General features: G+C 44.6%; 1 protein-coding gene across 2 annotated transcripts; it reads right to left on the bottom strand.

Annotated features, from left to right (window-relative positions):
* Nucleotides 1–968: 968 nt before the first annotated feature.
* PCTP (phosphatidylcholine transfer protein) lies at nt 969–25,302 on the bottom strand. Of its 2 annotated transcripts, none has more exons than XM_070478481.1 (6): nt 25,095–25,302; nt 9,969–10,086; nt 7,168–7,247; nt 4,249–4,420; nt 3,337–3,404; nt 969–2,234 (listed from the first exon to the last, which is right to left on the bottom strand). In XM_070478481.1, exons 1-6 carry the CDS (start codon nt 25,233–25,235, stop codon nt 2,172–2,174), a joined length of 642 nt encoding a protein of 213 aa, XP_070334582.1. In that variant the 5' UTR covers nt 25,236–25,302; the 3' UTR covers nt 969–2,171. The 2 variants fall into 2 exon arrangements, with proteins under 2 accessions (XP_070334582.1, XP_020758868.1); XM_020903209.2 differs by lacking the exon at nt 25,095–25,302 and adding an exon at nt 15,718–15,900.
* Nucleotides 25,303–26,599: the final 1,297 nt, after the last annotated feature.

Genomic DNA, 26,599 nt, shown 5'->3' with positions numbered 1-26,599 from the left:
TGAAGCAAAGGGTTAGATGAACGACAATACCCTTATGACTTTCAAATTCCAAATGATACACTCCAACCCTGCAGAGTCAGAACCTGAAGAATCCAGCTAAACCTCACGGCACCCTGTCTGTTTTTTGGGGTCGCTGGCATTTGGGGTTGCTGGCTCAGGGGTCCTCAGTCCCCACACAATCTCAGTTTTCAGCGCTGCTTAGCACTGTCATCTCCAACTTAGCAAGCATGAACACCAAAGGGCCTTTACTAATTATAGCCAAGCTAGGTGACTTTTTTTAAATCGCCTTACTAAGAAATTAAGGATGCTTAGTATTCTCAGTGTTTTTAGCAGATTACTAAACACTGTTAAAGATACAGTCTGCATGACACCACTTCATGTGGAGTCTTTGCTCAAAGACTATAATCCTAGTGCTTGTGTTTCAGTGACTTTATACATTAAAAAAAAAATCACCTTGACCTCTATTACATAAGACATTTCAGATTTACTTTACCTAAAATTAAATTCCAGCTACATTACTGATAGTGATATTTTAATGATACATTTATGAAGCATTCCCTTATGTATATAACTCTATTCCCTATGACCAGTGTCTAGGGCAGGGATTGACACATGGTTTAAAGGGAATCATGGGATGGTTCACAGTCAACTGGAAAGAAATGCTGTCTTTCATTGACTTGGTGTGAACTCGGGAAGATGCAGGTCTTTCACTTTCTGTTAGCAGCATTCCTGCCACCAAACACGGCCCAACATTAAAGAATTACCCTAAAGAAGGACAGAGTTGGTTCCTAATGTCAGTTTGAGCATCTTACCTGAGGCCTTCTATACCTGGCCTTGCATATAAGTGAGCCTAAAATCCCTTTTTATGTAGGGCTATGAGTTCTGTTGGATTTCACTTGCAAACCAAAGAGACCTAACAGTCTCATTCTCAGGGAACAAGGCAGAAAGGAGACTGCAGACAGGACAAGTATAAGTCATTCTGTATTTATTTGGTATTCAATGCACCTCCATTTCCAGAGAGAAAAGACACAGTCTGAGGTATCCCGTTGTAACAAATCTCCCACATCCAGCTTTACATCCTGAAATTTTAGGCCCTGTAATTAAGGTTTGTTACCATCATACAGAAGTGATTAAAATTTTTCCCTGAGATTATAAGGCTGTACCTTTGTCCACAGAATATCTTTCCTTCCAAAATTCAAGAGAAAAGTAGGAAAAGAGAAGTCTTCTGGTTGGTGGGAGAGGCAGATAACTTTAGATAGAATTCCTGAGAAAAAGGTGTAGAGTCAACCACACCACTAATACATTTTCTCTGGCTGTGAACTCCTGTTCTTTCAATGTCTGAAAACATTTCAGAAGGGAAATTCATTTGTTCCATATAACAACACTTTAGCTCAATGCTATGTGCAAAGCAGTCTGCCTTCTGTTAACTGCTACAGTCGCCTTGATGCCTCAGTGTCCAGTTAAAAGCAGAGCTAGTGAGATATGGACAGCCCTCCCCAGGGGCATATGGGAAAAAGAAAAACCCAAACACGGACGATGAGAAAAAATTGTTATCACGCCACACAGTTAGGTCTGCAATGTTTATCAAAATGGTTTGAAATCAGAACAGCCTATGATCCTCCCCAACTAGGAATGGGGAGGGACTTAGTAGATGATTATCTCAAATTAGGCAATCCAAGTCAGCAAAGCATAAGGCAAACGGACATGAGTCTTCCAGTCTTGGAGCCCTGACAGTCAGCTCTGAAGGCAATGAAACTTCAGTAGGAAACCACCCTCCCAGATTGCGACATCTCACAGATGGGAGGGAGCCAGTTGACTGGGATCAGTCACTCTTAGGCAGCGTTATTAGTCCTCCACTCGCCATCCCCCTAGAATGGCACAATGGAATGACTGTGTTCCCTACTGAGGACTCCACTTTTTAAGAACAAACAAAGGTTTCTATAATCTGACCCACATTCCACAGTGGAAAAGGCAGTGGGTCCCGGGGTGGGGAGACTGGGAAAGGAAGCCAGATGTCCAGCAAACATGCTCGAGGACAAACTGCTAGAGAGTGTGCAGGCCTCTGAGCACAGGAAAGAGAAAGGCAGGCTGAGCATTGGTGGCTGTCACACTTCCAAAAACGTCATTCCATGAACAGCATCCCACGGACACGGAGCTCCCACGTTCCTCCTCTAGGTTCTCCTATAGTTCTGACAGGCTTTCACCATGTCTTTCAAGAAGTTAGGAACTCCATTCTGCAAAGTAAAGGAGACCATCATGTCTGTATCCTCACAGCGATGACTCCTGATTCTTCAGGATGTGGCTAAGGTGAAAGAAGATGGCTTTGGGAATATAAATATGACAACAGGGGCCCTGAGCAGATTTCCACAGCGTGTTGCCACAGATGATGACAAAAGGGAAGACGCAGGACACGGGTAAGGCAGGGGCCACTGTTGTAAGACCTTGTTACACATTTTCGCTTTTCCTAATAAAAAGTTAAGATACTTATGAGCTATCATTTTTGGAAAGGAAAGATAAAACAGAAGTGGCATTGCAGGGGAAAGAAATGAGAAGAAAGACTTGCTTTATAAAATTAGACAATGGTAAGGATTGGGGGGCAAGAGTGGGTATGCCATCCTTTAGTTAGTGTTGATCACTGTTTAAGAAATTCCCCACACATTGTTCTATTTACTCCTCTACATGGTGGGACTATTCATTTCCATTTTTAAAGGGGAAGAAATTGATGGTTTCTCTAGATTACACAGTCAGAAGCAGGGCCAAGATTCAAACCATCTTGTGCTTGATTCAAAGCCTTTTCACTCTCCCAGGGAACTGGTGAGCTCTCTCCCCAGTAACTAGGACCTTACAAAGCACGCTGAATGGTCAGCATGTTTCTAGGTTCTAGGCAGTCTTGAATGACCTGGGCACCACTGGGGTTCCCTCTCCTTACAGAAAAACAAAATAACCATAAAGAACCTGGAGATTTCTCCAGGCTTGAATATGGTTGGTTGTCTCCCGAGCTAGGTCAGCCTAACTCCTCCATGAGCAGATACAGGGTCCACAGGCACCCTTGTTCCTACAAGGAACAGGCTACTGTTTGGGAGGTTCCAGACAGTGATCCTGGAGGGGTCTTGGTGCAAAGCAGGGTGGGGCTGGCGTTCCTTCTAAAGTTTGTCTTTTGTCCCAGCCTCTGTCCTGGGTATTGGCCACCCCAGGCCTAACACAGTCCATCAACCAAGGTGTTTCATAAAAGAGCATCATGAGGCCTGAGACAGCACAGCTCTTCAAGCTGACAGCCCCACAGGCTAAGTCAACAGCTGTCAAACACACCTCCCCTCCCGCTTCCTGGGGTCTCACCTTAGCAGCCCAGTTAATGACCCAGGACGGAATCTGGCCACCAGGATTATCGAAGTAATACATGAAAACTAGAGAGAGAGAGAGAGAACAATTCAGGAGGGAACCTGTTAGAAAGATACAGTACAAACCCTGCAAACCTTCCACTTTCATATCCAGCCCAGAAAGTAAGGAGGTGAGTCACAAGAACTCCAGGAGACTGGCCCCTCTGCCGTGCCTTACAGGAGACATACACAGAAACATTGTGGGAAACAGCCAAGGCACCTTCTGTGGCTATTTTTTAATCACCTGGCAAGCAATACACTTAGACACAGTTTCTCATTTAATTACGGCTCTCATTAATTATATTAATCCTAAGAAGTTGTTAAGATTAAACCCCCATTTATAAATGATGAAGTGAAGATTCAGAAGAGTGTATGATGCGCCCAAAGTGGCACATCTTATTAACACACATCACAACTAAGTTTAGACTTTGCCTCAGCCTCAAGTCCACATCCACTCTAGGTCAGCAGGTGGCTGCACGGAACTTCTGCCCCACTGTGTCGTCTGAGGCTGGAACTCAAGGCAGACAGGTTCCGAGTCCCTGGGTGTTTGCTGAGGAGGAGCTGCCTCCCCACAGGTGGTCCCACCAGCCTTCCTGGCCACCCCTGTCCAGCCTGTGCATATACAGGACCTTCCCAAAGTGAGTTTCTAAGCCTTCTGGTTCCCTTGGGTGTCCTAATTTCATCTAGACAATGCAAGAGTCAGTAAAGAATGAACTGATCCACATACTAGTCTACCCAAGCTCCTGGGGATGAAATGCTTCTCTCTTGCTTCTTTTGGACCCGTGTCCAGTCTCTGACCCCCGGGAATCAGCATCCTGCACTCTACGCGCCTGCAGCCCTGGCAGGTACCCCAACCCGTGCCCCTTTTTACCTTTGCTCCCCCTCTTGCCATCGCTCTGGATCGCCAGCCTCTGCGTGTACTGCTTCACCCGGATCACACCCGACTTCTCTGGAATCTGTGGCTCATAGGTGCTCTGGGACACGATCACGTGGACCTTCCGCCCTTCAAAATCCAGCTCTCGCCGCTGCCGCACGTAAACATACCACACCGCCGGTCAAGGCGCAACAGCAAGGCCTGCATTGAGATGCTAAGCAGAAGGAAAGCCCACCGCAGAAACAACGGCACATGATTCCACTCCTCTGCTTCGTGTTTGTCCCCTTGCTCTGTTATCTCGGGTCCCGCCCCATCTGCCCACCCACCTTAGGAAAGTCTGGCTCCTCCCACCTGGCGTTGTCATTTGAGAGGATGCATTACCCACTGGAGATTGGTCCCCTGCTGCTTTAGTTAAGTGGGGAACCCAGTCCTCCTTTCTCCAAGAAGGCAATGAAGTCTCAGACAATTGGTCACTTAGCAGCTGTGTGATCCTGGGCGTGCTACTCAACTTTTCTGCTATTGGTTTCCCTCTACAGAAGAAAAAAAAAGGTAACACTGCCCTGCAGATAAGCTTGGTGGGAGCATGGGAGAGAGACTGAAGCAGAATCTCACTCACTAGACAATGAGGTCACTGCTCTCCGTCCTCCCGCAAAGGCCCTAATCACTGACCTCTATGTACAGAGGATGGTTAGGCAAGGATGCTTACACCTGGCAATCATAGGAAGACACATGAATAACCAAATAATTAGTAGGCAGATGGCCTCACTGGGTCTGGTTCACCAAGAATCACAAAGCCGTTTCATCTCAATAAACACTCACAGACTAGCCACTGTCTATGGCACTATTACAGGGAAGATAATTCGATTTTAAAAAACAGCAGGAGTCACCACTTATTGAGCCCTGATGACGTACATATATCATGTGCTTTATATTTAGCATCAGCTTTGAAAGTGAGAAAGTCCCTGTGAATTCAGTGTAAATATAAATGACATAATATGACATCTTATTGTCTTATGTCTTATATAAATATATAAATATAAATATGTCCTATAAATGACAAAATTGAGACACAGAGAAGTAAAGAAAGTTGCAGAAGATCCCATAGCCCAGCTAATGTGATGGACTCTGTATTTGATTGGTGAGATTTCCTCCCCAGGCATGCTGCGGGACGTCTGTCGCCCCCACACGCTACTCCCTGACGAGTACAGTGCTTACATGTTTTCAGGAAGGAATGATGCTGCCTTAGCTCTGGATTTCCGCCCTCCCAAGCCTTTCACGTTTTCCTCAGCAAATACTGTCCCACAGCTTGCTCAGTTCACGTGATGGACGTCCCCTGACTCTCACTGAGGAGACAATCTATAGATTAACTGTGATTTCACAGGGTTCCTTCAGCAGTTGGCAGGTCCAGGGTGGACGGGAGAAGCAGCCGTTCACTGAAGCCCAGGGAGGTGAGGGGCCTTTTCCAAGGTCACACAGCAAATCAGTGAGCATGCACGCAACCTGGGAGCCTTCCCTCCAAACTACTGCCCTTTTCCCTACACTGTTCTCTGTTCTCAAAACCTGAACAGCCCTGCAGATGCAGAGACTGAGATACTCATCATGGGATTGAGTGGCACTGGAAAGACAATGCAGCAGAACTGTAAGGAGCCCCAAGTGTCTGCTCCTGAGAACGCCGCCCACAGGGTCCTGTGAGGTCAGAGAGGTGGGTTTGCTCTGGTCCAGATCACCGTCTCTGGACACAGCTGGACCTGGGTCCACGCCTGCGTCTGTTGCCCATAACAGTGAGACCCTGCTGAGAAGCTGAGCAGAGATCTGAATGTCCCTCGGCCTCAGTTTTCTTCCCTGTCTGAGGGGGATGATGGCTCCTATGCGGCACAGTTTTGGCAGGATGAGAGAAAACCACATAAAATCTAAAAGATTAAGTAACCACAATTGGCTGAAATACATACCACCTGTATACAAACTGCTTAGCAGTCTGTGGGAATTGTGCCAAGAAATAATCTCTTATGGAGTCTGTAATGTGGCTGAGCCAGGGTAACCAATCACACAGGAACAATACCTACACTCACCCCCACGCCCCCTCTCTTTCTAGAGCACAATTATTCAGGAGTATACAGGCTTACAGAATGCTACAGCTGGAAAAGATTCCAGCAGTCATCCAGCAGTGGTTTCCAAGCATTTTTTTTTTTAATCTCCAACATCCTCTATTTAAAGGATTTTTTATGGAAATTCAATGTGTAAAACAATCAGCTGCTATGATTGAAGAAAAGAGTGAGGTCAAAAATCACACCTTCCCCCACCCAATCTGTCTACCCAGCAAATGTCCATCAAACCTCCTGGCCTGGCCCTAAGGGGACGTCACAGAACCCTGAAGTGTCAGCTAAAACTCCCCACATCTATTCAACTGCTTCATATCATAATCGAGGAGACTGAAGCGGAAAAACATAACACAGTGTCCAGAGCCAATAATCGGGAAGGAGGGGAGGAGGAGAGAGCTGGAAACGTGGGGCCTGAGTTCAGCCCCCAGTCGGCTGCTACGTAAGTCAGCCTCTGCCGCCTGACTTCTCTGGGTCCCGGCTTTCTCCTCCATAGACTGAGGGAATGTACTGAATACTCTTTATGAAAAGTTGTTCTCAGATCCCCAATTCTGTGGCACAAGGGCTTCCCAGAAAAGTTTCAAGAAAGTGTGAGCTGCCTTTCTGTGACCACGGTTATAGGTGCTCCATGTCATCAGGCCTAGAAGTCACACTCTGAGGTCTCTGAAAGCCACACAAGAAGGAAGAGCTTTAGCAGATGCTTCTGCAAGAGTCAGACAATGCTGTTCACACCTGCTGGACACACCACCACTGGGTGATGGTCCCAGGGTACAGAAGCACTTTAGAAAGCTGAGTAACGGTCCACCTTTGGAAAGGATACATCTCTGTTAGACATGGGAAAAGGGTACTTCACTTCCCAGTAGACCACTGTTTCTCCATTGCGTTCTCTTTCATAGAGTTCTAAGAAAAGAAACAAAACAAAGAAGTTACTGAATCTGGAAGTCTATTTGGTTTCAATTCAGAAAAAGCTTTGATATGCTGCCAACCCTTTAGGGATGATAAAACACTAACTCATAAAACACAGAATTCTAGAAAAAGTCAGATAGATTCATTACCACTGAAAGCTTGTTGCCAAGAGGCAGAGTCTAATAGATACAAAAATGCAGTAAAAATAAAAGCACCCAACAAAAGTTGTTCATCATATAGCACAGACAGTCTCAAAATTCAGTGAAACCAAACTAGGAATTAAAATAAAATTTCAGGTTTAACAGTCTGGGTAACCACTAGATGCTGAAGCTGAAACTGCAATACTTTGGCCACCTGATGCGAAGAACTGACTCATTTGAAAAGACCCTGATGCTGGGAAAGATTGAAGTCAGGAGGAGAAGAGGACGAGAGAGGATGAGATGGTTGGATGGCATCACCGACACGATGGACATGAGTTTGAGTGAGCTCCAGGAGTTGGATGGACAGGGAGGCCTGGCAAGCTGCAGTCCACGGGGTCGCAAAGAGCTGGACATGACTGAGCGACTGAACCGAACTGAACCACTAGATGTCATCAGATTACCAACAGTCACACTGCTGCGCCCCTTCTCCCTTCTTCAGACTTCTTGACTGAGTACAGGTGTCCTGGGACTAAGCCACCCAGTCTGGTGTGTTCAGTTGAGAAATGAAGCTTCCAGAGAGTTCAGTGTCCTTCCTGAAAAGCTAGGAAGTGGCCTAACTGTACTGACTCTAATAAGTTTCTTGACTATCTCCCATGTTGCTTTCTGTCCCACTTACAGGGACCAACCCACCATGCTACTGCATGCAAATAGCATCAGCAATTGGAGGGAGATAGTAAAAGAATGCTACGAAGCTTCTAAGCTGTGTGGGAAGCTTCTAATTAACCATTTAGAGAAGGAGCCAAGCCAAGTCCACTGGAGGAGCCAAAAGAGTCCCTTTAGGAAATACTGACTTTGTCAATGTGTTAATTAATTTAGCTTTTGAAATAACAAAATCTGTTAGAAGCAGACCATGGGTAAAGAGCTTGCCAGTCCATTGGTCCAAGAGGCTGAAGATGCCCTTGAAAGGAAGGGAATGAGTGGACATCTGTCACTTTGCCTGCTTGGCGTTGACTCCCCTGTCCTTGTACCAGCATCTCATTCTCCTTCAGAGCATCGCCTTTCTCACCTTCACTATGTAGTTTAAGCAGAAGTGACTCAGTGGTAATTATAGGGCTGGGAAATTGAGCTAGACATGGCCATGGTGATTAGTTTAGGGAAGGTATGTGTGGACGAGACTCGGCTTGCCACTCTTCTAAGTTTAGCCCAAAAGTGCTTTCATAAAGGCTGTCAGCTAGCTCACAGAAGATCTAGGAGACTAGAGTTAGGTTAAGAACCTCAGGACTACTCCAGAGAAGTCAAACTGCTGCTGCCTCTGGACCTTATTCCAGTGGGGACGTCTGATGCCAAGTACCACGTGGCAGAAACTGCCAAGGTCCACAGTACATGACTGAGCCACGGCTGCCAGGGAAATGGACAGGGAACGCCTGACTTCACCCTTGGCAGGTGGGCATCACAATTCCCCCTTCATAGGAAGCCTATTTGACAACACCAAGCGACCCAAAATCATGATAAATGTCCCCAGTGCATAAGCACATGGTCGATGCCGAGACAATTACAGCCTGTCCTGTGACTCTGAATGCAATGAGTGGGAAAATTCCTATTCTTCTGGGGTGATGAACTTTGTGAGAATGTAAGCCTGCATCTTCTGGTGGCATCTTTGTCATGACACGAGAATCTGCCTGATAACGTGGTCCACATAGATGGAAACACAGTCAAGCTGGAGAAGTAGAGTATTGAATGCGGCTGACCTGGAACGAGACACACATGCCGTTTTCAATGTAATAAACCAAACCAAAAAATGCTTTTTCCTTTTCTCACACTGGCATTTGTTAGCTTTTGCTTCTTGCAACCAAGATTCCTGCCCACAGAACGGCTCTGTCAAGGTTTCTGGCCCCCTGGGCTAGCTGTATTTATTTCACTGTGACTGACTGGGATGGTAGAAACTACTCCCCGCTCTAAGTGGCAGCAAGATCCTCTATCTATCACTGCTCATAACTCTCCATTACCTCCAGGGAAAAATCGAGGAACCCTAGCCTGGTGGTCAGTTTAGGTCCTTGGGGCTCTGGGCCCACCTTCCAGCCTAGTTCCAGATTCTGCTCCCCAACTATTCAATTGCACCCAATTTTTTAACATTTTATGTTGCTTCATGCCTTCTCTACTTTACTCATGCCGTCCCCTCGGCCTTGAATGCCCTTAAACCTCTCAGCCCCTCACCTGCTCACATGTACAAATATATATAAAATCTTGATGCTTATAAAATGTGGATTCAACCTCTAAAGCAAAGCTTCAGTACCACCTTTTCCAAGAAGCCTTCCACGATCTCCTAGGTTTGTGGATGACAACACCACTTAATATGAGAGCAAAGCATCCCTCAGAACGAACTGGAGAGTGACTTTAGTGGTACGCAAGGAACAAACCCTGAGAACAGCAGTCACATTTGACTTAGCACTTTAAGATGCGTTTGCTCAAATTTAAAGTGAAAAATACAGTAAACATACCTTTTGCTTACTAATGGCTAGAATAAGTAACATGGGATTCTACTTTCTAATTGGTTTTTAAAAACTGTGTCACTCACCTTTAACATATTGGTCCCACTGTTTCCTATAGGCTAAGTCCATATAGACATCTGCAAGCAGATCTGGTGAGCAGTCCTCCAGAACACCAAAAACCTTATACGCATACAATCCAGTCCGCTACAAAAACAGAACAGGCAGAAACAACCTGTTGATTGCTGTGTTAAGACTATACAGCATCTGAAAAACACCTGTTCATGTAACACTGAGCACTTTCCCTTGGTCCTGGTGACACAGTGGTGAAAAAGCAGACGGGAGCCTGTCCTCATCGGTCCTATAAAACCGGCCTTAGGCACTGGTGCTGGTGATGGCTGTATGTTATCCCAGCAATTTAAGCAGGATAAAAGAGCGTCATGTGACAAATGGTGCCTGAGTTGCAGGGGGAGAGAGCTAGTGGAAACTTCTATCTTATCAGGTGTTCAGGAAATATCTCCATGAGGAATTTATCCAAGGAGTCTGTTCTAAATGCTAGAAGGAGGTCAGCATGGGAAGATGAGGAAACCCCACTCCGGGTTTGGGAGAGGGCCCTTAGGCTGACGGGCTGGCTTACTCAGAGAACAGAGCAGTGAGTGGGGGCAGAGCTGGCGCAGCTGAGGCCAGAGGGGCAGCGAGGCTGCATCCAGAGGGCTTTGCCACTCAGGGTGCAGGGGTCAGGATTTCAGCTTAACTACTGTGGAAAACCAGCTCACGACTTCAGACAGGGAAATGACTTTACATGGGGGTGGGCAGCCTTTAAAGGATGATTCTTGCTGCTTGGTAGGACATAGATCACGAGGGAGCAAGGAGACGGGCCAGAAGACCGGGGCAGCGGTCCAGAAAAAGAATGACGGTGACTGGACAGGGAGGTCACAGCAGCGATGGGGAGAGGCCAGACATTTAGTGACACGTTTTGGAAGCAGTATCAGTAGAACTGCTGGCAGATGGGCTCTGGGGACAGAGAGAGCGAAGAATTGAGGATAACTCTTGGGGCCTTCCATGAGCAACCAGGTAGATGGGAGAGTGGGCTGTGGGGTAACCAAGAGCTTTCTGCCTCGGGCAAGTGGAGTTTGAAATGCTTATTAAACACCCACGTGGGTGTATCATATACGTAGTTAGCAACCAGGATTCAGACTACTATATCAAATAACCACAAGCATAATGAAAGCCAACACATTGCTTTACCAATTCCAAGACAGGATTTTTCACTAGCTGCTCCCTTTTTCCTATAAATGACTTATGTATAAAAGAAATGAATAGGGAGAGAAACATTAGCTTTCAATGCTTGAAGTCATACTAGTCCCTTTTATTCAGAAAAAGGTCATTTCTATATTCTTAATTACAAGAGACTTCTCTTCATGTTAAGCTGTATCCTCTTCTGTGAGGGTTCTGGGCTGGAGTTGGTGACACTACACATTTCACTCTGTACAGTGGCAGCTCACAATTCCTGGCTCCCACCTTGTTAAAAGGATCTATCATTAAGATAAAACCAACGGCTCATATTAATTTCGGTGCAAATGCAAACAAACAAAAATGAAACTTTAAGACATACTCATACTTTCAGCTGTGAAAGCAATCCTATTGACTAATCAAACATGAATGAACTTATCTTTTTAAACACTGTTCCAGAGAATTATGTGACATTAAGGGATAAACATGGAGAATCTTTCTAAAGATCCTGAGGCTTCAAGGGTCTCCTGACTCAGGTGAGATAAGTACAGCCCAGTTTGGGATCTCAGATGTACATGAAAGTAACTGGCAGGTAATGGAAGGCAAAACTGAAACTTAATTCATAAGGTTTCATAAGGAAGCTGTGGGACATATACACCATGGAATATTACTCAGCCATTAAAAAGAATTCATTTGAATCAGTTCTAATGAGATGGATGAAACTGGAGCCCATTATACAGAGTGAAGTAAGCCAGAAAGATAAAGACCATTACAGTATACTAACACATATATATGGAATTTAGAAAGATGGTAATGATAACCCTATATGCAAAACAGAAAAAGAGACTCAGATGTATAGAACAGACTTGTGGACTCTGTGGGAGAAGGCGAGGGTGGGATGTTTCAAGAGAACAGCATCAAAACATGTATATTATCTATAGTGAAACAGATCACCAGCCCAGGTTGGATGCATGAGACAAGTGCTCGGGCCTGGTGCACTGGGAAGACCCAGAGGGACTGGGTAGAGAGGGAGGTGGGAGGGGGGATCGGGATGGGGAATACATGTAACTCCATGGCTGATTCATGTCTATGTATGACAAAAACCACTACAATATTGTAAAGTAATTAGCTTCCAACTAATAAAATAAATGAAAAAATAAATAAATAAAAAATAAAATAAAAGTACGTGGCTTTATACCAAGGGTTTCCAACCAGCAAATGACAAACTGGCAGCCTCACCACCCACGTGCTGTGCCATGGATGCCCCACAGGAAGGGCAGGACTAGGGAGAAATAGCTTCTCCTCCAGCCCTCTCCCCTCAAACTCACACAGGGGAAGACAGTGCTATATGCAACACACATCTATGCCCACACACTTAAATCAGCACCAACAGAGAGAGAGACAATGCGCTTCTGTTCAGGAATATTGGGTTCCCATTTTCTATACTGTTAATCTTGGGTCTAATACTAATATTGGGCCCAATACTAATAATATTGGGTCCCCATTTTCTTGATATGGGCTTCCCTTGTTGCTCAGCTGGTAAAGAATTTGCCTGCAATGCAGGAGACCTGGGTTTGATCCCTGGGTTGGGACGATCCCCTAGAGAATGGAAAGGCTATCCACTTCAGTATTCTGTCCTGGAAAATTCGCAGAGTTGGACACACCTGAGTGACTCTCACTTTCACATTTTCTTTATATAGAAAAATATCAATAACCTCAGATATGCAGATGACACCACCCTTATGGCAGAAAGCAAAGAGGAACTGAAACAGCCTCTTGATGAAAGTGAAAGAGGAGAGTCAAAAAGTTGGTTTAAAACTCAACATTCAGAAAACTAAGATCATGGCATCTGGCCCCATCACTTCATGGCAAATAGATGGGAAAACAATGAAAATGGTGACAGATTTTATTGTGGGGTGGCTCCAAAATCACTGAAGATGGTGACTGCAGCCATGAAATTAAAAGACACCTGCTCCTTGGAATAAAAGCAATAGCAAACCTAGACAGCATAATAAAAAGCAGAGACATTACTTTGCCAACAAAGCTCCACCTGGCCAATGCCATGGTTTTTCCAGTGGTCATGTATGGATGTGAGAGTTGGACCATAATGAAGGCTGAGCGCCGAAGAATTGATGCTTTTGAACTGTGGTGCTGGAGAAGGCTCTTGAAAGTCCCTTGGACTGCAAGGAGATCAAACCAGGTAATCCTCAAGGAAATCAGTCCTGAATGTACACTGTAAGGACTGACGCTGAAGCCCCAACAATTTGGCCACCTGATGCGAAGAACTGACTCCTTAGAAAAGACCCTGATGCTGGGAAAGACTGAAGGCAGGAGCAGGGGACGAAGGAGGATGAGATGGTTCGTTGGCATCACTGACTTGATGGACATGAGTTTGAGCAATTCCAGGGTTGGTGATGGACAGGAGGCCTGGTGTGCTGCAATCCATGGGGTCTCAAAGAGTCAGACACGACTGAGTGACTGAACTGAACTGACTTTCTAGACAGTGAGCAAAAGGGATAATTATGTATAGAAAAAATGATCTTCTCAACTTCACATGAGTTAGCTTTGGTTATCTGGATGAATTAAGACAAAGTGTTTCCTGGAATTAGTCCCCTTCCCTTCTGAATGTAGTTTCTGCTCTTAGTGACTTCACTCCAGTAATATCACAGAAAAGAAAACAGAAAGGCCTCTAGGAGGAGAAAAATAGAGTGATGCGGCTTATGTGAATACCGAAGAATGAACTACTATGACAACTTCCTTTAAACATTCCCTCATGGCAGGACTGAGAAATGCCAGAACACCAGAGAAGCAAAATGCTTGGTGACACCTTTCCTAACCCATCAGTAAAATGTTCTTTTCAAGCACCGAGTAGCCCCACTCAAATTCTGGGTCAAAGCAATTTTTTACCCCTCATTTCTTTCAAAGGAAGGGAATTGTTTCAACAGAAACAAATTCACATTTTTGTTATGTCTCTTAATAATGAAATTTTCATAATTATAAAAGTAAGTCATATTCATTGAAAAAAACTACAAGATGCCAAAAATAATAAAGAAAATTAAAACATGTAACTTCATAGTCCTCAAATACCAACTGATAATATTTTGCATATTTTTGAGTAAATAAATATTTCTAAGTGTTATAAAATGGGAGTAAGATAGTATAAACAGACTGCATTCCTATTTTAACTACATCATTTTGAAACTGAGTGATCACAGCTAATTTTATTATTCTGTAAGTTATTTCTGTTTCCATATATTTTCACAATTGTGAACACTGCTGGAAAAATTATTCCAAATGGACAAATCTGGTTCATAATTCTAACTTCTTCATTAGGAAAGCAAAATGCTTCTTCAGAGATAAATTTTAGGGTAAATGACATTAACACTTTAATGCTTTTACTTTTTATAAATCTTTAAGAAAGAATTTTACCTATTATACTCTCACCAGTAGCAAAGAAGCATCTCACCAGAACTAGGTACCACTGTTTGTACAAATAATTTAGCAGGAGGAAGCATAAATCTTAGTTTTATTTGGGCAATGTACTGATGTGTAATTCTCTTTCAAATTAGAGATATAATTCTGGTGCAACATTTTTTGCAGATATGTGTTGAAATGTTCTAACATTTTTTTTTGTTGTTCTAACATTTTAATAAATGACTCTAAACAAGTTTACTCAAGAGGTGCTTGGTTTTTCCTGAAGGTCCTCCAGAAAAACACTTCTAAGAATGGCTCAGTTTCTTTATCTAAAGTAAAATGCAACGCATGCTTTTCTTTTTTAAATTACTTTTAATTGCAGTGTAGATGATTTACACTGTTGGGCTAGCTTCTGCTGTATGGCAAAGCGAACTAGTTATACATATATCCACTGCTTTTTAAGACCCTGATGTTGGGAAGATAGAGGGCAGGAGAAGGGGGAGACAGAGGATGAGATGGCTGGATGGCATCACCGACTCAATGGACATGAGTTTGAGCAAACTCTGGAAGACAGTGAAGGACAGGAAAGCCTGGTGTGCTGCAGTCCATGGGGTCACAAAGAGTTGGACATGACTGAACAACTGAAAAACAACATACTTTTCTAATGATCCACTAGTTACAGGATACTGTAATTTCCTACACTACAGGTGGTAAAAGAATTATTCAGTGGTAGAGAATCAGTTAATATCATGTGCAGAATATAATTCCCAGAAGAAACAGGAGATTCGTTGTAGCACACACGCTCTTTGTTACTAAGAGAACCCCTATGGCCACTTGCACAGCTAATAACCTTCCTGATCTCTTCTATAGGTAGAGGAAGCCATAAGACAATTCCCTCTTCTTTTGAATATGGGTATGCTGTCTAGAGCTGCAGGAGCTATTTTGTGATTAAGAGATAACAAAAATGAGAAAGCAGAGTGAAAATATTCAGAGTTTTACTGACATTGTTGATCAACTGATCCAATGCCAGCAACTGCTGACCTCTGGACTGCTTGCTAGGTGAGAAATATAAACCTCTCTTTGGGGACTTCCCTGGTGATTCAGCTGGTAAAGAATCCGCCTGCAAAGCGGGAGACCTGGGTTCGATCCCTGGATTGGGAAGATCCCCTGGAGAAGGGAACGGCTACTCACTCCAGTATTCTGGCCTGGAGAATTCCATGGACTGTATAGGCCAGGGGGTCCAAAGAGTCAGACAGGACTGAGTGACTTTCACTTTTCACTTGTTTAAGACTTTGTTAATCCAGTTGTCTGTTACTTGCAGCTAAAAGCAATCCTACTTATTACAAGGTTCTTATTGAGAATTCTATTTGAGTTCTGCGATCCTGAAAAACTGATTAAGAAACTCTCACATGCTTTGTGTTTCAAAAAACAGCTTATCACAAAAGAATCACTTTTACACACACACACAAACACACACCCTTTGTTTACCTATCACAAGGCCAGACACAACACCTCTAAATTCCCTTTGATGGTCCCACAAATGATCAGCTAAGCTGCTTATTCCAAGGATCAATAGGCACAAAATGTTTGTTAACCAAACTAGTTAAGCATCCCCTTCCTCCAGACTCTAAACTTTGGCCCAGCCTCAGTCTAAGCAGCATCCAGCCCTGCTGAGAATAAACTGGCCTCAAGGTAAGATATTCTGTTCTATTCTCCAGTGGACCACCTTCACCTCACTTCCCCACACGCGGTTTCAGTCTTACTGACTCCTCTCTGTGAAAAAAAAAAAAAAAAGACTTTTCTGCCTCACTCCTGAGAAACTCATGGATCTCATGGTCTAAGTATTCTTCCCAATACAATAACCTCCAACTCTAAGTCCAGGTTTGTTTTTTACTTGACATTAAAGTAGACTGACAAAATAGTACTGATCAGACTTCTGCACATTTCCAAGCAAATATGACTATGTAAATTCATTCAAATGGTACAAAAATGCATAAGCATTACTAAAATGAAGAGTTAAGGAAGAGAAGTAAGAGATAATGGACACAATTAATGGACATTAACCTGAAGCATATTTAATTTTGCATAGAAATCTGAAACTTCACACACTCTGTTACAGAAAGTTCCACCTCCTTCTAGTATGTACCAGAGGGGAAAAAAAACAAAACACCATGGGCCCACTATATCCTTGGGCCTGAGAAAACAGTCAGGCACGGTTTACACTTGGCTTTTCAGCGTGGAATGGATTTGCCTTGGTGATCTGTCAGCGTCACTATAACTGCCATGCATTCTGCACCGGAAGCCGTCCAGTCACTCTGACCTGCTATGAACTCTTTCAATAATGCTAACATTTATTTCTCTAAACACAGTGCGGTTTCCAGTTTCATGTTCACTATCGTGTGTGATCTCACAGAGCCCAGTGGTATCAACAGGGACACCGGTGTCACGTCCTATGACACGAAGCTCAGAGAGGTGACATCTTGCTCGAGTTCTACGGTCGGCTCTTGGGACAGCCAGAGAGAGGAGGACGCTGTGCCCTCTTCTCCCCACGATGGCTCCTAATACGGCTCTAGTCTCTGCACACTTGCTCCAAGCCACTGTTCCAAACGACAAGCTGACAATTTCAGTAAAAACGGCACAGGCTCTAGAGCTGGAAGGAGCCTTAGATCCTTATGTAAAAAATGACAGCGATGCATCAAAAGTCAGCCAATGACTCCTGCTGGCAAAACCTGGGTGGGAAACTTTCCTTCCAGTCCCTAACCCAGTGTTCCTGCCCCAGGCGACCCAGAAAAACGCAAATTGCAGAGACAGCAGGTAGCTTGGTGGTTGTCTAAGACTGGGAATGGGAACAGGAGATGACTGCAAATGGGGAACAGGTTTCTTTGGGGGTAACATAAACACTTGAAAATTAGACTCTGGGAAGGATGCATGACTCCATAAACTTACTAAAAATTAGTGAACTATACACTTAAAATGAGTAAATTTTGAGGTACTTAAATGATACCTCAATAAATACAGCTGTTGACACTAGAAGATTATGAAACTCACCCAGGGTCACACAACTAACAAGCTTGACCTGAAGTTCATTAGTTGCAAAAGAACCTGGACTTGAAGCCAGCGATGTGACGGCAAAGTTCACAGCCTACGATCCCACCTCAAAGCACCACTGACCTCTCCCAATGCAGTATTAGAGGAATCACAAGCTGGAGAGTATACACAGCGATGGCCAAGGCGGCCGTGTAACTGACCATTCTAGCAGACGGTTCTGAGTGAAAGAGCTTTATGTAATATGTCTTACCAGGACAAGCATAATGCAGGTCCTGATGGGTAGAGTAGAACATAGATCACCCTACGCAGCAAACACCATTTAATTTACTAGGGGCTTCCAAATGTATCCTCTCATTGGATCCCTGCACAAATCTGGCAGAAAAGGAATTATCTCCAGCTTACAGATGAGGAACCTGAGACTCAGCTAGGGCTATAGGTTCATAAATCCCAAAACCTCAGAGCAATTAACCACCAAAACTGTATTTTAGACCAGGAGTTACTGAATCTGTCATGCCGGGTATTTTTCACAGTCCACAAGCTAACAATAGTTTTTAGATTTCTAAGTGGTTACGTAAGTCAATATATAGCCTCTTAGTCTAAAAAGCCTAAAGTATTTTCTATTTGGCTCTTTACAGAAAACAAATTCGCAATCCCTGCTTTAGACCATTGCCACCACCACTTCTAAAAATATACAGTCCAGAAAAGATCTGGATTACTAGAGTTGTACTGCAATTCCACATGCAAGAGAGGAATCTTTGTATTATAAACCCCAAATATGTTATATTTTATTTTGAATCACATGTGGGTTTACCATTTAAGTTCAGACCACTCTTCAAAGTAAATCTGCTGATCTTGAGCACACCATACAGGATAAACATAACAATCTTAAATAAAACTTATTCAAGTTCAGAAAACCAAAGAGAAAAAGAAAATCTTAAAAGAAGCTGGCAGGAAGGAATGGGTGATCACTTGACTTATAGAGGAATATAGATGATAATTATAGTAGACATCTCATCAGAAACCACTCTGCAAAAAAGAGGGGGTAGGGTGAAATATATACTATTTTGAATAAAATAAATCACTGACCTAGAATTCTATATCCAATGAAACTGTCCTTCAAAAGTGAAGAAATAAAAACTTTTTCAGACAAACAAAAACAGGGAATTCATCAGCAGCAGACTTGGCTTGGAAGAAATGTTAAAAGAAGCTTTTCAGGGAGAAAAAAATATGGTACAGGTCAGGAACTCAGATGTACACTGCATAAAAAGTGCCTGTTTTATTGTCTTAAAGCTTCTGGAAGGTATGAGCTTTTTGTCTTATTCATCAGGCATCACCAAAATGCAGGCATGCAATAAGTTCTGAAAAAGTGCTTGAATGGGTCATGAAGGAGTATTTGGAGGTTTTTTCTTACTAGGGTATATTCAAACAGCCCAAAACCAGCTGTGGAATACAAAGTCTGACTTACATCCACAGACAGGCATGGGCGATCCTACTCACCCCTCCCCGCTAAGGCATGCCTTCAAATCTTGGACCAGCACCTTGCGATCGGTCAGCATCTTCATACTGCCTCACACCACAAGCTCATCCTGAGAGAAGTGAGAAATGAGGCTCCAACATTATCTGTCCAGTTACACTGGGGGCGATGGAGCAGGAGAGAGACAGAGAGAGAGAGAGTTGACCTCCACCAGTGGCAGAAAGTAGAAGGAGGCTATATATGGTGCTCAGCTTTAAGCCATGCTGGTCCTACCCACTAGTAAATAACAGCTCCATAAGTGTCTCGAATGCATCAACTGCTCCATCAATCATGTTGGTACCTAGAAAGATGGGAAAAGGGAGAACAGTCCTGTCATCCAGAAGTGAAGAGGTCCATGATGCCAGTCGGATTATGATCCCATCTGGGAAATCAGAGTGGGAGCTTCTCACCCACTGAGGTATATTTGTTTCCATGGCAGTTTAATCTCTGCTTCCGTCCAAAAGGACACGGTATCTCTCAACGCAGCATGGCTAGACCTAGTTTTCCCGGTCACGCCAGGCTCTCAGTAGTTTAGTAGGCCAACAGCACAGGGTAAAACAGTCCCTGGGACACCACTGTCTGCTCTTCACCAGACTCACTGATGAGAAGACCTTTGGAAGGACAAAGGCGGCTGCTTCTCGCAGTGCCAGACACTTGGTTTCAAATCGTAAGTCAAGCCCTTGGTCAGATCTTTCCAGACCAATATTTTCTTGGTCTAAATCAATGACATGAGCCTCTGCGTGCCAGTTTCACACCATCTACTGGCAGACCACAGTGTCTACTGGCATAGGATCCAGCCTAAAGCTCCAGGGACACCTGACTGCAGATCTCGGGGAAAGCTTTTGAAGTGACCACAACCCTTCTCTCCAGGGGACATCCACTCCCAAGTGGACACCAATTTAAAAATCAGGAAGAGTTAGTCTTAGAGTGGACATTACTTTCACTGTAAGATATTCTTCCTTTTCACTCTTCCCTCTCCTGCCCCTCAGCATCACCACGTGGGATGGTGAATCTTGAGAACCACGTGAGAAGCTCCCCAAACACCAATGGTTCTCAGAGTATCATCCATGGAGCATCCGTATCGCCTGGCCATTTGTTAAAAATAAAATTTTAAAAAGAAGAAGGAGGAGAAGTAAAGAAATGTAAAGCCAACTCTCAAGTCCCACCCAGATGCACTGAATCTGAAACAGACTAGGATATTAACTGTGAATTTTAACTGGCTTTGCAGATGAGCCTAGTGTGTGCCCAAGGTCAAGAATCACTCCGCCATGTATCATTTCATTCAATGTTTGTAAGAAGCCAAGGATCCTAAAAAGCAAGAATTATACTTGCTTTGCAATTGAGGAAGCTGAGATTTTATAATGAAATAGCAGCCGGCCAACATCCCCCACGGAGTGAGTGGGGCCTGACTCCTGGCCACTCTCCAACACCAGGTTCACTGTGGTCCTGTGTCCTTCTGGCTTTTCCTGGCTCTTCCTGGAAAACGAGGCAAGGTCAGCCTGGCTCTGGAACTTAGCACTCAGTGTTCCCTCTAATGCAATGGTTTATAACACAGCACGCTCATTAAAATCTCTTGGGAAGCTTTCACATTAAAAAACAAAAAGAAGCAACAAAAACATATTTTATTGTGAAACATTTCAAACACACCAAAGTAGACAGGACAGAATAATCAGCTTCCAGGTGAAACGGGAAGCTGTCCAAGCTCCACTCCAACTCCATTCAATATGGGCTCCAGTAGGGCTGAGAGATGTCCTTAGAGCTCCCCCGGCAATTCTAATGTCCTTGAGCTCTGAGGAACACTCTCTGGTCCATTTCTCCTCTGATATTTGCAGGACGCAATCTCTTATTTCATTTATATCTCCATTCAATTGTTACCTCTGAAAGAGGGTTTTTCCAGATTCCCTATATCTAAAGCACATCACATCACCCCTGGATAGCCCCACCTCCTCATAACATCTCTGTATCCCTTCATCACACTTTACTTTCTTGGTAGCATTTTTCAGCTGCCATTTCATTATGTACTATGTTTATTATCCTCAGGGAATACTGTTTATTGTTCAAGAAGCTCATTCACTGAACCAGCAGCTCCAACTTCCTGCTCCCTGCTTCGGCCCAGTGTCTGTCAAGGCAGGACCTCGTGGGAGGCATGCACTGAATATCTGCCGAATAAATGAATGATAGTGGAACAGAGCAGAGATTGTAACCCAAGACTCTCTGCCTCCAAAATCCATGCTCTTTCCCACAGCACCACATAGAATAGCATAGCACATAGCAGTGTTGCACTAGCTTTGCTTTCAGTTCAGTGCAGTCGCTCAGTCGTGTCCTACTTTCTGTGACCCCATGGACTGCAGCATGCCAGGCCTCCTCGTTCATCACCACTCCCCGAGCTTACTCAAACTCATGTCCATCGACTCGGTGATGCCATCCAACCATCTCATCCTCTGTCTTCCCCTTCTCCTCCCGCCTTCAATCTTTCCCAGCACCAGGGTCTTTTCCAAGGAGTCAGTTCTCCGCACCAGGTGGCCCAAGTATTGAAATTTCAGCATCAGCATCAGTCCTTCCAAAGAATATTCAGGACTGATTTCCTTCAGGATTGACTGGTTTAGCTTTGCTTAGCTTGCAGAAAAAGAATGTAGTTCTGAATTGAAGCAAGCTATATATTTGGTACTGAGTTTATCAAAGTGCCCTGGTTCATGTCTAGTTACTAGCTATGAGGTCTTGTGTGGCTTGCTCTGGGTCTTACTGCCATCCATAAAATAGGAAAATAAACCTGTTTCTACCGATCTTCTATATTTGTTGAGAGGGATAAATGAAAATTTATGCGTAATAGCATTTTGTATATTAAGGGGCCACATAAAGATAAGTTAGCACTACAACTTTGGGAAAGAAAAAGAAAGTGAGAACAAGAAACAGCAGGAAAAGAAAGCAGGAAAAAAGAAAAAAGAAAGGGTGATGGTAATTGAACAGAGTGGTTTCAAAGAGACTTTCTAAGTCTAAAATTCTGTGACTTAATAGGAAAAGAGAAAATGGAAAAGTATCAAAAGGTGTATATCAAAAGTAGCCATTTGTTCAAGAACAAGATTCAGAATTATTTGTGTCTACTAAAAGGAAGCCACAATCTTTTTTATTTTAAAATACATTTATCTGTTACATTGCAAACTCTTTCAAGTACCTCTATGCTTATGTCAGTCTTTTCAAATCATGTGATAGTAACTTTGTTACAGCATCATTTTTAGATCATGATCACACCTCCCTGATTCAGACTCATAGCAGGTTATTCCCTGTGGAACAGACAGCCTGGTTCAACTGGATAAAAGTCACTGAAAAGTCTGAGAAGGAGGACTGTCTGACCCTTCTTATTCCATAATTCCAAATGGTACACCCCTGATGAAACATGATTTGTATGTTTTGTATCCAATGATATGTATGCAAGCCATGGTGGACTGCTTTTATCATAATCAGGACATTCATCCAATGAACATGTCCCTTACTCAACAAAGATTTAGCAAGAATTTTGATGAAAAGGGTTATTTTTGTATGGGTACCAACTGTAACCTTACTGCAACAAAATCAAGCATATCAAGAAGCCTTATTGGATTACCTGTCTCAGCTTCTGCTTATGGGTTTCACATTAACAAGAAACAGGGAGAGACAGGCAGATCAAGAGACTCATTCCAGCAGGGTGCAAATCTGTAGATGGTTATTAAGAAATAAGATCAATAATGTGTCTATTGATGGGACTGAAGTAAAGGTCTTAATGCAACACCATCAAAAGTCAGGTGGACCAATAAGACCCCCTGCTAGTCCCCTAACATTAACGGGCCCCAAACAAGTCCACTCTGTACACCAGTCAGAGGAATTTAAAAAGCCAGATGAAAACAATTGCAAAGAAAAACCTGACCTGCAATGGCCTGGGCAATAGTCTGAAGAGTCAGGGTCTCTTGACACTGAATGCACATGCGGATCAAAGCGGCCATGGGCAGTGGCCCCCAGCCTAGCTGCTGAGGCTCATGGGCACACCTATGGGAACTGTATGGCCTCCAACTTATGGGAGTTCTCTGGAAACACTTGTAACATATATCAGTGTACTATGACTGCCCTCAGACCCAGAACAGGGGGAAATAAGACTTATATTATGGTTCATAGGGATCAGAACAGTTCTGAATACCCATCCTCCGCCCAGGAAGGAGGTGGGCCCCGCTCCATATCAATATACAATGGAAACAATACAAAGCCAGACACTCTGTCTCCGCTCAGGAAGGGGCTGTTGTGGGATAAAAGGCACAAAAGCAAAACAGCTCAAGCCCTTCAAGTGACATGAGGGGAGTGCTCAGGACTGACGGGAGGACAGGATGGGTGTGGAGGAGTCACGGGCCCTGGACCAGCCTAGTCCCCCGAGCACAGCCCAGCTGGCATACTTGCCCTCTCTCAGAGTCAGTGGAGGAGTGTATCATAGCACAGGTCTGGAACTCAAGCTGAGTTCCAACCCCAGTGTGAGTCTTGAGCCATCAACTTAACCTTTCCATATATCCATTTCCAAACTGGTAATAAGGTGATAGTCTATGTAGTGGCTGACAATATTGCAGCAATGTGAGGACTAAGTCAGTGCTTGCGGAGCATTTAACCGTGCCTGGAGCATAACACAGCATACAATGAGCTAGCTATTATTGTAGGTATTATTTTTTATGCAATCAACAGGGGCAGAAGGGGAACGATGAGATCACAATCTCTTTCAGGTGCTTGATTTCAGGTGTGCAGGATGGAAGGAAAAGGGTGGAAGGCCAAGAAGCGAGTCAGAAGATCACTGCAATTCCAGGGAAGAGGCGGCACTCAAGAGTGACAAAGGCCAAGGAGAAAAAGGGAAGGGAAAGTGGCCGGACACATACATCTGAGCAGCAAATGGCCAGGACCTGGCAAATGCCTGCATGAGGCCGGTGCGGAAAATGAAACGATTTTATCCAAAAGATAAAAGGATTTTTTTCAGAAAACATGTCCATTTCTTCAGCAAGGTAAATGCTTAAATGACACTCAGAAATTAACTCTGCCTGCCCTACACGGAGCTTCCTGCTCATCCTGTTGTACCCGGTGACCCTGGGACACACAGACATTCAGAGCTCCTCCCTTCTCTAACAGTTTAATACTCTGGTCTCTGCCAGGAAACCTGCACTCACTTACCTTGCCTAAAGCTGACTTTTAACCATGCAGCAGCTAGCACACAGAGCAACCGATGACCGGCCATCATTCCACCCGGCCGGTTACCTGGCTCCCAAGGCCTTCAGGCACGCCCGCAACTCCATTCCTTCTACCCTTTAACTTCTCCCCAGACTTTTTAAAACTTTTTCTTCAGGCTAAAGTTATTCCGTGCACTTTGCAAGGAATGGGGCAGCACTCAAAAGGAGCAAGTTAGTGAAATGACTAGAGACGACGGTAGGTCCCTTCTCAGCCACACTCCTCACGCCACACACACCACCCTGGGCATCCACTCTCTGAAGATCCCAGTCGCTTTCCTACCTAGACTCAATCTTAACATACTCCCCGCCACACAGATACCTCTAGCACCCACCGGGAGCGAGGCTCAGGTCCCTTGCAGGCAAGTACATGGGGCTAAGTAAGAATCCGCAGACCCTCGTTTTCACTCTGTTATTAACTTCTAACAATCCACTGGCCCTGTCCGGTCTCAGACCTGGGACTAAATTCTGAAACCGTGCCCACTCCCCACGACCCGCAGAGGTCAAAGTGTCAGCTGGTGGCACCCCCAGACCAGAGCTAGCTCTCTGAGCTCCAGAAGACCCGCAGGTTCCGGACTTCCGGTTGCAGCCCCCCACCCCCCACCCCCATCCCCCGACATCACCCCCCCACCTCCACCCCCACCCCCCCCACCTCCAACCCCCTGGGAGCACCCCACATCGCCGCCCCCCGGGAGCACCTCCCACTCCCACCCCCAGGAGCACCCCCCACCCCACCCCCGCGGACGGCCGCCCGTCGGTCCTCCAGGGGCGGCAGCTACCTGGTCCAGCAGCCGGTAGACGCTCATGCCCTGGGTCTCCACCAGCAGCTCCCAGGCGGCCCCGGAGAGTACGGGCCGCTGGAGCTCGGCGCAGGCCTCCCGGAACTGTTCCTCGGAGAAGGCGCCGGCCCCAGACTCCATCCTTCCGCAGCGGCAGCCCCGGGGCCCGGAGGGGAGCGGGGACAGGCAACGCTCTTGCTCGGAGGCGGGGACGAGAGAGTGGCCCAGCTCTATTGGGCGAGACCGGGGAAGGACCGGGACGCGGCTGGGGGCGGGGCCTCGAGAGGGCGGGACCGTGAGGAGCCTCGGGGGCGGGGCCTCGAGGGGCGGGGCCTCGAGGGGCCGGCCTGGAGGTTTGCGCTGACGGAGGGCTGCGGAGAAAGGTAAGGAAGTCGAACCGGAGAAAGGTTGGACTTGATCTGCGGAAACGTGGAGGGCTTAGGAAATGGGAGGCTTTCAACAGGAAGAGAAAAAGAAGACACTGCTGCCATCTCAGAAACATAATTTCCAAACCTGCTTGCATGTCTCTCTTTTACTTTCTCTGAAGAAGGTTAGGGAAGGTCTCAGAGCAGTTTAGTGGAAGTGGGAGGTGAGATGAACAGAGTGGAAATGCTTGAACATCTCAGGGGTCAGATGCTAGAGCAATGTTCCCTTTGCTCTGTTATGCACTTTAAAACATTGTTCTGAGAAGAGGTCCATGGGATTCCCCAGAAGGCTAAATTAGGGGTCCATGGTACAAAAAAAGATACAGAAACCTAATCCATAATAGTATGGTGCCACCACCGGGAGGGTGAAAGATGATCTAAAAAGGTATCATGTTGTCAATCCAAGATTTCTGCTGCTTGTACAATTTAGATCTTTTATAACTCAAAGACGTTTTTGTTTCCTCAAGTCCCTTTGGTTTACTATATTTCTAACCGCCACATTGTACTTTGGTTTGGATAAAGTGGACAGTTTAAACGTCAAATCAGATAACACCACATGGATGCCAGTAAACTCGCAACCCTTTCCTAATCTGTAAACTGGGGTAAAATTGTGCCACCAGTTAGAATTGAGGAGGTGACCACATAAGATAAACATAGAACATGTTTGCACAGTGCCTATCAAAGTAAATGTTTATAAAAATTTCCACTTGCCTTACATTACTATATTGAAATGTTTCTCTTTCTATACTTGAAAGGAAGACTTGAAGTTGATGGCAAACTCCACATTTATGCCCATTTCCAAGAAGAGAAATAAAATGAGACTTGGCAGCATAAATGAACTATGCCTTTATTCAATTCAGTGCTGGTTCTGTTCTGTTTCATGAGGATGGAAAGAGGGATGTGGTAGTTCCTGACACAAAATGCATGAAAGATCAGAGACTACTGTTTCTATAATGCCTTTTAAGTTTAGTCATTTTATTAAAAAACATATTTAGACTAAATTTCAGTTGTTTGAAAAAGGAATTTCTTCAAAAACCATTGACTATGAAGTATTTTCATATATTGTCAAGGAATTCTATT

The sequence above is a fragment of the Odocoileus virginianus genome, chromosome 17 (genome assembly GCF_023699985.2).
Source record: "Odocoileus virginianus isolate 20LAN1187 ecotype Illinois chromosome 17, Ovbor_1.2, whole genome shotgun sequence".
Lineage (NCBI taxonomy): Eukaryota > Metazoa > Chordata > Mammalia > Artiodactyla > Cervidae > Odocoileus > Odocoileus virginianus.
This window is presented reverse-complemented; position numbering and strand designations above follow the sequence as displayed.